We start from the raw sequence: 9,835 nt of genomic DNA, 5'->3' as shown, positions 1-9,835 counted from the left end.
GATAGATAGTTTTAAGAAAAATTTTAAACTTTGCAATGTTGCACGGAAATATCATGCAAGTTGACATGAAGACGAAGATAAAAGCACATAGGATTTCCACTGCCTGGTTGTACGATATTGTAGTTGTAAGTTAAGTTGTAAAAGGTTGTGAGAGGTTGTAAAGGAGGTTGTGAGAGAGACTGCAAGATAGCTTGGACGACAGGCGGCAAGGTTGTAAAAGGTTGGACGAGAGGTTTTATAATATAGTGTAAGAGAGGTTGTAGAAGTAAGAGGTTGTAAGATTGGAAGAGGTTGTAAGAGGGGTTGTGAGAGGTTTAAGATAGGTTATCAGGGATTGTAAGAGGTTGTAAGAGGCTGTAAGAGGTTGTAAGAGGCTGTAAAAGAGGTTGTTAGATAGGGTGTAAGAGAAATGGTACAATACAAAGGTGTGTATGCGTTTTGTAGGGATAGGGAAAAAGGTATGTGGCCTTCGATGGATGGTAACTGTGTGTCTGATAAGGAAAGCACTCAACTAACATCCCTCAGATTAGGAAGCGCAACCATAAATGTATAGAGCAGGTCCCTATTTCACTTCTAACCTGGGCTTAAATAGGTCTTAGCATTTGTCTTCATTCCTTGTGCCATGTTTCTTCTCATATCCCTATGCCTGCCCCCAAACACCTGCCCTACACCTGTTTCTACACCTGCCCCATACCTGCCCTCAAACCTGCCTCCACATCTGCCCCCACACTTTCCCCACACTTGCCCAACATCTGCCCCCACACCTGCTTCACACCCGCTCCACACCTGCCCTCACTTGTCCCCACACCTTCAAACTTGTCCCCAGATCTGCCTCCACACCTGTCCCCACACCTTCATATTTGCCAGATCTGCCCCCACACACCTGACTCCACACCCCTCTCCACACCTGCTCCACACCTGCCCTCACGTCCCCACACCTACACACCTGCCTCCACACCTGCCTTCTCATATCCCCAAACCTTCACACCTGCCCTCATATGTCCCCACACCAACACACCTGCCTTCACATGTCCCCACACCTACACACCTGCCTCCACACCTGCTCCACACCTGTCTCAGCGCCTGGAGGTCCGCTCAGCCAAACAGTAATCTGCAAGAAAATAAAGATTTTTAAAATGAGCTTCGTGTTTTATGCTTCATGTTTTAACTGTCCAACTGTCCTTTTCTGTCCAACTCTCTCATGAAAGAGTTAATCGTTACTCCCAGTCCTTCCTGTATGCAAAAGGTCAACTCTGGAACGGTCTTCCTCTCTCTGTTTTTCCTGTTACTTTATAATGTATGTTTTTTCTTTCGTCTCTTGTATAGTGTACGCTTAGATGTACTATATATATCATTTAATATTTGTGAACCAAATGTAATAACCATCTGAATATCTCTGGACATGATGAACAGGTTCCAGGTATAGTGTGGATTCAGAAATATCATTATTCAATCTGTCATTCATTCATTCATTCATTCATCATTTATTCATTTCGTGAAAAAAGGTTGGTTTAGTTCCAGTTGGCTTAATTTGCTGTATTTTGTATAACACATTGCCAAAGCCAGGTAAAATTAGATTAGATTAGATTAGGTTAGGTTAGGTTTGGTTAGGTAAGGCAAGGCTAGACTGGGCTATGCAAGACTGGTTTATAGGATAAGGTTAGGAAATCATAGCATGAATTTCAATTCCTGATTTTTTTCACACTGGGTTATGTTCTTGTCTTTGCTTTTTTTTTTTTTTTTTTTTTTTAGTGAGGGTATTTAGATTTTGAGACAAACATAAACGTACAACTGTGGACATATATAATGGGTCACTTCCTTACGATGCACAACGAGACAGTCAACGAAAACGTTCAAAAATTAGTATTACAAAGTTACCTATTATTTAAAACAATATTACGTGAAAGTATTATACCTGTTAGAAAAAAAAAAGGCAATATTGATGTCCGAATTTGCACATAGTATATAACCTTACCTAATATGGACGAAATTCACCTGACTTCACAATATGTCTGGCTTCTTTATCTGTTACTTAGCCCCTTCAACCCGGTGACGCTATTTACCTATTTATTTATACATGTATTTATTTTTATTTTGCTGCTCTGATGATGATTAGTTTCAACTATGGAACCTTCTCTGTCAGTGGTGGGGTTATTAATACAGTAGTTGTAACCCCAGGCTCATCTGAACGTGATCCCGATGGACTGCTGGCTGAAGATGCCATCCTGTACTGGGATTGAAATGGTAGCAGAATTGACCGGTTATATCTGCGTCACCACGTGAAGGAGTCCCCCTCCAACACTAGTGAAAAGGTTATGCATGACCATGACGTATCTACTACTACTACTACTAATGCTAAATAATAATAATAATAATAATAATAATAATAATAATAATAATAACAGCCTATTTTTTTCTTTCTCAGCACCAGTTCTTCCAAAGGAATGCATCAGTGCATCTTTACAGTACAGGGACCGTGACATTATTTATATCCAACACAAACTTCATCTCCAGAAGGGGTAAAGCTGCAAAACACACACACACACACACACACACACACACACACACACACACACACACAAACTGAAAGGGGATAACACACAAACTGTTCAATATATCCAAACGCTTCCACAAAACATTTTCTAATACTGTTCAACCAGTGACACGCGCTTGACAACACCAAAAACCACAAATAACAGAGAAAAAAATGGGCTTCCGTCTGTCCATAAAGGAAACAGAAAACCGATTCGGAATGTCCACAAAACGCTCCAATACATAAAATAAAAAAATGAAAAATGAAAAAAATCGCTTCAGTATGCCCCTAAAACGAGAACCCGGGACTGATACGTCGGGCAATTGTGCGGGAAATGTCAGGTGAATTTGGGTTTGGGCTGGGGTCACTATTTTACCTGTGATTGGTGAAAAAAAGGTGTACTCTCTGTCTGTCTGTCGCTGTTTGTGTGTGTGTGTGTGTGTGTGTGTGTGTGTGTGTGTGTGTGTGTGTGTGTGTGTGTGTGTGTGTGTGTGTGTGTGTGTGTGTGTGTGTGTGTGTGTGAATCAATCAATCAATAACTGTATCCATCTATCTATCTATCTATCCATCTATCTGTATCTCTATCTGTTTATCTATCCCAGTCTAATCCTCCAGTATGAGCTCCAACCAAAGTCGACCAAACTCGTCTGGTAACAGCAAAACTAAAATATAAAAAGACACATTCTCCTTAAAAAGGTAATGATCAATATTTCCAATCTCTTCACTAATTACTATACTTCTTTCATTTTCACTTGGTGGAGATTTTCGTATTTTGCAGCTTATTTCACGTACAGTAGCTCAGTGGCAGAACAAGACAATACGACGGCTCTATTTCCTTCCCATAACACTTCCTCGTGACTAGCATCATAATACAGGTGTTAATCTCTTCTTACACCTCAACACTGACGATGCAGGGTCGGCAATTATACGCCAAGGTGAAGTGAACAGAGTATAGGTAAAAATTAAGAAAATGCCTGCACTCCTTTCTTCCTCCTGCCAAGCCACCAACCACCCTGCCTCAGCACTGCCTAACCTCCTACCACCCTGCCACACCCCTGCCTGACCCCCTTCCACCCTGACTCAGCCCTGCATAACCACCTACCACCCTGCCTTAGCCCTGTCTCACCCCTCATACCCACCAGCAAGGCGTAGAGGTCACCGGGCTGAGAAGAGTGCCATGAGTGCCAGCAAGACGAGACCAACACAGCATCCGGCACTCCTATCCGCGGCTGTGTTTGCTGTGTGCACTGCCGCAGACTCCTCACCTGGGGGAGAGAGAGTACAGGTGAGAGGCTGATTATATTACTGTACTAGATGTTATGGGTACAGTAGGAAGGGCTGTTTTACTCTTGTTATGGCTATGTAATCCTGACACGTCTATTACAACGAGAAGGATGAAATGAAAAGGATATTGTACAAAAAAATGACCTAAAAAATAATGCAGACATCTATGGGAAAGTGACTAGCCATGGTGTGTGTGTGTGTGTGTGTGTGTGTGTGTGTGTATCAGAGAGAGAGAAAGAGAGAGAGAGAGAGAGAGAGAGAGAGAGAGAGAGAGCGAGCACCTGAACGCCACAAACAACAGCTAATCGGAAAAACAATAACACAAACAACTCACGCAACCTCAACACCACAACGACCATCCAACCATTTAACAGACAGTCGGATAAACAAACAAACAAACAAACAAGACCAACATTCAAGCATATACCACTACTCTCTCTCTCTCTCTCTCTCTCTCACTCACTTTTTTAGCACTGTCGCACCAACACTTTCGGATTTACACTCACATTTATTCACATTATTTTACGTGGAATCCCCCACAACCACATTCTCTCTCTCCCTCTCTCTCACTTCCTCACATACTCGCTCTCCCTCTCTCTCACTTTCTCACATTCTCGTATTCCCTCTCTCACTTGCTCACATTTTCTCTCATTTTCTCTCAACCACTCTGTAGCCTATGCAATTTTGCGCCTTCATGTGACCATTTGCTTACAACTTTTCGCACAAAATTTTTCTCTCATTAGCTCTCTCTCTCTCTCTCTCTCTCTCTCTCTCTCTCTCTCTCTCTCTCCTTTCAGTTTCTCGCATAAAATTTGTCATTCGCTCACTTTCACTCTTTTCTCGTATTCGCCCCGTCTGTCTGTCTGCCTGTCTGTTTATCTGTCATTTGCACGTTTTAAATCATCTACATAATTCCTTTTGTACACACACACACACACACACACACACACACACACACACACACACACAGGGTCATACCGGCCTATTTCAACTTTCGCCTGTCCTTTGCTTACAGAATCTCTCTCTCTCTCTCTCTCTCAGCCGCCTATCATACCTCATATTTCATTTTTTCCATTGCTGTGTCCACCCATTTCATTTTCCCCTCTCTCTCTCTCTCTCTCTCTCACCGTTAACCACATGCACGGCCACGGACGCAGCATCGGCAAACTTCGGGGCGCAGGTGTAGTTTCCCGAATCCTCCTTCGTCGCCCTCGTCAGGAAGAGTTTTGACGTGGTGCGGGACGGCGTCTTCTCGATCTCTATGCTCACCCCGCCCCTGTGGAGAGAAAAAGAGAGAGAGAGTTAGTGAAAGTGAGCGAGGAGGGAAGGGGCTGAGTGGTGGGAAAGGAGAAAGGAAGGGTGAGAGCGAGGAAGGGAGGGGGGAAAAAAACAAAGTAGTGCAGTTTCCCATCTCCCCCTTCATAGCTCTTTGTCAAGTAGAGCTTCGAAGGGGTACGGGAGGCTGTCTGCTCCATATCCCCCCCTCCCTCACCCCTGTGGAGAGAGAGAGAGAGAGAGAGAGAGAGAGGACAAGCGTTCGCGAGAGGATGTGCTGAAAAGTTGTGAATAGTTGAGAGAGAGAGAGAGAGAGAGAGAGAGAGGACGTGTGCGTGAATGGATTTGCTGAAAAGTTGTGAATATTTGAGAGAGAGAGAGAGAGAGAGAGAGAGAGAGAGAGAGAGAGAGAGACCGCCGAAATGTAATCCCGTACAAACAAAAGAGGATCAGTTCGAACAATAGAGCAAACCACCACTACCACCACCACCATCACTACTGCCACCATCACCACCACTACCACCATAACCACTACCACCATAACCACCACTACCACCACCACCACAACCACTATCACCACCACTACCACCACCACCACCACTACCACCATAACCACCACTACCACCATAACCACCACTACCACCACCACCACAACCACTATCACCACCACTACCACCATCACCACCACTACCACCATCTCCATCATCACCTCCACTACCACCGTCACCACTACCACCATCATCACCACTACCTTCGTTACCACCACTATCACCACCACTACCACCATCACCACTATCACCATCACCACTGCCACCATCACTACCAATACCACCATCATTACCACTACAACCATTACTATTACCATCACTTCTGCTACCACCACCAACAGTACCATCACCAACAGTACCACCACCACTATCATCATCACCACCATCATCACCACCACTAGCACCACTACAAACATCACCTCAACCACCACGATCACCACCACTATCACCATTACTACCACATCTTCACCCACGACTACCACCATCACCATTACTGCTACTTGTATCATCACTATTACCATCACACCAGTTATCATCACCAATCCTACCGTCATAACTACTACTACTACTACTATCCTCACTCACCATCACTGTTACCTCTCTCTCTCTCTCTCACACACACACACACACACACACACACACACACACACAAACACACACACACGCACACACACTGTCACTCTCACACACACTCAGCCCTGACACTCCACCCTCTCCAAACACAATACTCCGCTGACTCTCTGGTTTCAGTTCACTACAGTGCCCCCTCTCACCCCCACTCACCCCGTTTTCATTCTCTCTCTCTCTCTCTCTCTCTCTCTCTCATGTACACCTATCCATTCCCGTGCACACCATCCCCACGTACATGTAAACATCACTACGTACAACAATGCAGTTTTAAGTACCAATATATTCTTAATTTAATGAGGAAATTCAACCTTGTGTCTTTTAATTCTTTTTTGTCCATCAGGAGCGTAGGGACCCGGGGCTAGGCTACTCGGTCTCCACATTTAAGACGAAGGTGACCAGCCTCACTTGCCCCTGAGTTGTATTATGTGAGCACTAAAACCACAATCATTGCTCGCCTCTTAAATAAATAAATAAATAAATAACAAGCACATAAATAGGCCGATAAATAACATGGTAAAACAGTAATAGGTTATCCCATATTATCCCCTTTAAAGCGTAGGGTCCCAGGGCTAGGCTAGGGTAGACCAGTAGATTTGAGGGTAGATGATCAGGCTCCTTCTCCTGGTGGCATGACAGGATCGTAAAACCTTCAGATACCACTTGGGAGATCGAACCTACGCAAGGCCCACACTCCGACCGGGGCATCCTAACACCCATGCACTCCACACCCCCACCAGGGCGAGCCGTAATCCTATTTTGTTGCATTCCTGTACTGACTGACGGCCCCTATATTGATGGAGTTGACGAGGGACACACACACACACATACACACACAACGCCATTCTTTTTTACTCAATCCCACACCCACCTACACCCACTCCCATACACATATGCCCATCCACACACTGACCTAAAATTACATGCACACACACTTCACCATCCCCTTTAACTCCACTCACGTACACCCCCACACCCACACCCACACCCATTCACATCTACCTACACCTACCTGGGAGAATCGTAGTCAAGTTCAGCAGCGTCCCTGAACCACGTAACAGCGCCCACATTGTCAGAGTGTGTGTTGACGAGGCAGAGTAGCTTGATCGTGGACCCGCTCTGGATGAATATCTCTCGCGGGCCTTTGATTGTGGCTTGTTGTACTGTGGGGAGAAGGAGAGCCAGACTGAGAACGGAGCATGAACATGGAGAGAGGGGGGGGGGGAAAGAGAGAGGGAGGGAAAAGAGGACGAGGCAAAATTGTATGATGGTGGACCCGCTGTGAATGAATACCTCCCGTGGGCCTTTGATTGTGGCTTGTTGTACTGCTGGGGAGAAGAGGTAGACTGAGAGAGAGAGAGAGAGAGAGAGAGAGAGAGAGAGAGAGAGAGAGAGAGAGAGAGAGAGAGAGAGAGAGAGAGAGAGAGAGAATTAAAGGGAGGACGATGGATGGAGAGGGAGAAACGAGAGGACAGAGAGAGAAGGAACACAGAATTAATAATGTTGGGTTCGTGAGGAGAAAAGGTAAAAAAAGAAAAAGAAAAAGTGAGATGATGCGAGAGAGAGAGAGAGAGAAAGAGAAGAGGGGAGGGGAGAAATATATGAAACAGGGTGTGAAAAAAGGGAGGAAAAGTGAATACGAGTTAATTGCGACAGGAAGGGAACGGAGGAAATGAGAGGACACAGGAGAAAATATGAGACAGACAGTTATGCTGAAAAACAGAAATCCCTCGTTGTGAAGGATTTAGATACAATTAACACAGTAAAGAAAAGAACAGTTAATCAGAGCACTCAGAGCACACATACCTCCCCCAAAGAAAGCACCATCCAAGCTCTTGACCTTTTATGCTCCCAAATTTAATCACTTGTTCCTACGGTGGTCCTCAGCCATTATTCCAGACTTGGTATACCTCCATCCAACAGGCTTTCCACACAGATGCTAACAGACAGACATATGGAAAGTGACAGACTAAAATACCCAGCCAAATACATAAGCTCCTTGGACGATGGAATTACCTCCTACAGCATAATGATGTCAAATAATAATCTCTTTCATATCATTTAGTTTAAAAGTGTCCTCTCGTAAAGAAGGGGTTAATAATATCGTACCACGGCAGCAGGAATACAGTAAGATGTTATCGTAATAAAAGAAATACTAAAAAAGAGAAAAAACCTAAACTGAGCGAAAAAGATGTAATGAGAATTCTGCTCCTTTATATCTCGCTCTTTATGGCTACTCCACTAAAGCTACATTAATTAAGCACCATTGAAATCGGCCTTTTATATGTCCCTTTAAATCCGTCCCTTTAAATACACCCTTTTAAATTTGTCTTTTAGTTATGGACCTTTTAAATCATCTGCTTTAAATCTGCCCCTGTAAATGTCCCTTTAAATACGTACCTTTCAAATCTTCCCTTTAAATCCGAGCTCTTATATTTGTTCTTTAAAACCTGTCCCTTTAAATCTGGACCTTTAAACACGGTATTTGTACGAATATATCGCAGCCAAATTAAATGAAGGCTGTAAACCCGCTTGTGTGTGTGTGTGTGTGTGTGTGTGTGTGTGTGTGTGTGAGAGAGAGAGAGAGAGAGAGAGAGAGAGAGAGAGAGAGAGAGAGAGAGAGAGAGAGAGAGAGAGAGAATCAGTGTGTGTGTGTCAGCGTCTGTGTGAGAATGCGTATGAGAAGAAGAGAGGGTATCAGTGTCCATGTATGTGTCTGTGTGTGCACGTGTGTGTGTGTGTGTGTGTGTGTGTGTGTGTGTGTGTGTGTGTGTGTGGGTGTGCAAGAAAAGTTGGACAAGCAATACACAGGTGCAATTTCCGGGGACACGTGTTAAGAGAGGATTGTGTGTGTGTGTGTGTGTGTGTGTGTGTGTGTGTGTGTGTGTGTGTGTGTGTGTGTGTGTGTGTGTGTGTGTGTGTGTGTGTGTGTGTGTGTGTGTGTGTGTGTGTGTGTGTGTGTGAGAAACCGGAAACAATTTTTTTAGGCGTGCAACCTAATGCCCCGGAAGTCAGACAGAGTCAACCCATACAGGTGCGAAACTTGGGTCAACCTACGTAAAGTTTACCTGCCGTACGTAAGGTTAATTAGCAGAGTCATGAATTACGTAAGGGAAGGAGGGCAGACTAGGGTAATTTTTTGTTTACTGATATGTACGATGTACGGTAATTAGGAGGTTGCAATACGAGGTTTGTTCAAAAAGAAATAGAGCTTCATTAGTAGCGCTCTAACTAGCAGTCGTCTTGTGATCGCGACGAAAGCACTGTGTAGCGGCGACTCTGATCTTCCGTGTAACACCCGCCGTATCACGCCACGTCACTTAGTCATCGAGATGCACGCGCTTGAGGAACACGCGCTGGAGGAACACGCGCTGATGGAACACACGTTTTGTTGCAAGTTGAACAATGAAGAATTCTGAAGAGCAAACGTGTCTGTGTGAAATTCTGTTTCAAACTAGGAAAAAACTCTTACTTTCTGAAAACTATTATATCAGGTGGTGAAGCGTGGGTGTATGGCAACGATGTCGAAAGAAAAAGGCAGGTGGGTTGGAACATGTCACCGCCAAAA

At 44.4% G+C, this 9,835-nt stretch overlaps 1 protein-coding gene across 1 annotated transcript in view; it reads right to left on the bottom strand.

Moving 5' to 3' along the window:
- Positions 1-1,024: 1,024 nt before the first annotated feature.
- The window catches only part of LOC145394895 (vascular endothelial growth factor receptor 1-like), a 53,660-nt gene continuing 44,849 nt past the window's right edge, over positions 1,025-9,835 (bottom strand). Inside the window, exons 6-9 of the mRNA XM_080268646.1 lie at positions 7,280-7,430; positions 4,945-5,093; positions 3,673-3,798; positions 1,025-1,111 (exon numbers count right to left, since the gene is read on the bottom strand). Coding sequence (XP_080124772.1) covers positions 3,689-3,798; positions 4,945-5,093; positions 7,280-7,430 — 410 coding nt within the window. The 3' untranslated portion in view covers positions 1,025-1,111; positions 3,673-3,688. The remainder of the gene's footprint in view (positions 1,112-3,672; positions 3,799-4,944; positions 5,094-7,279; positions 7,431-9,835) is intronic.

The sequence above is a fragment of the Coenobita brevimanus genome, chromosome 29 (genome assembly GCF_032717465.1).
Source record: "Coenobita brevimanus isolate Jiangsu-jjx chromosome 29, ASM3271746v2, whole genome shotgun sequence".
In the NCBI taxonomy this organism is placed as follows: domain Eukaryota; kingdom Metazoa; phylum Arthropoda; class Malacostraca; order Decapoda; family Coenobitidae; genus Coenobita; species Coenobita brevimanus.
This window is presented reverse-complemented; position numbering and strand designations above follow the sequence as displayed.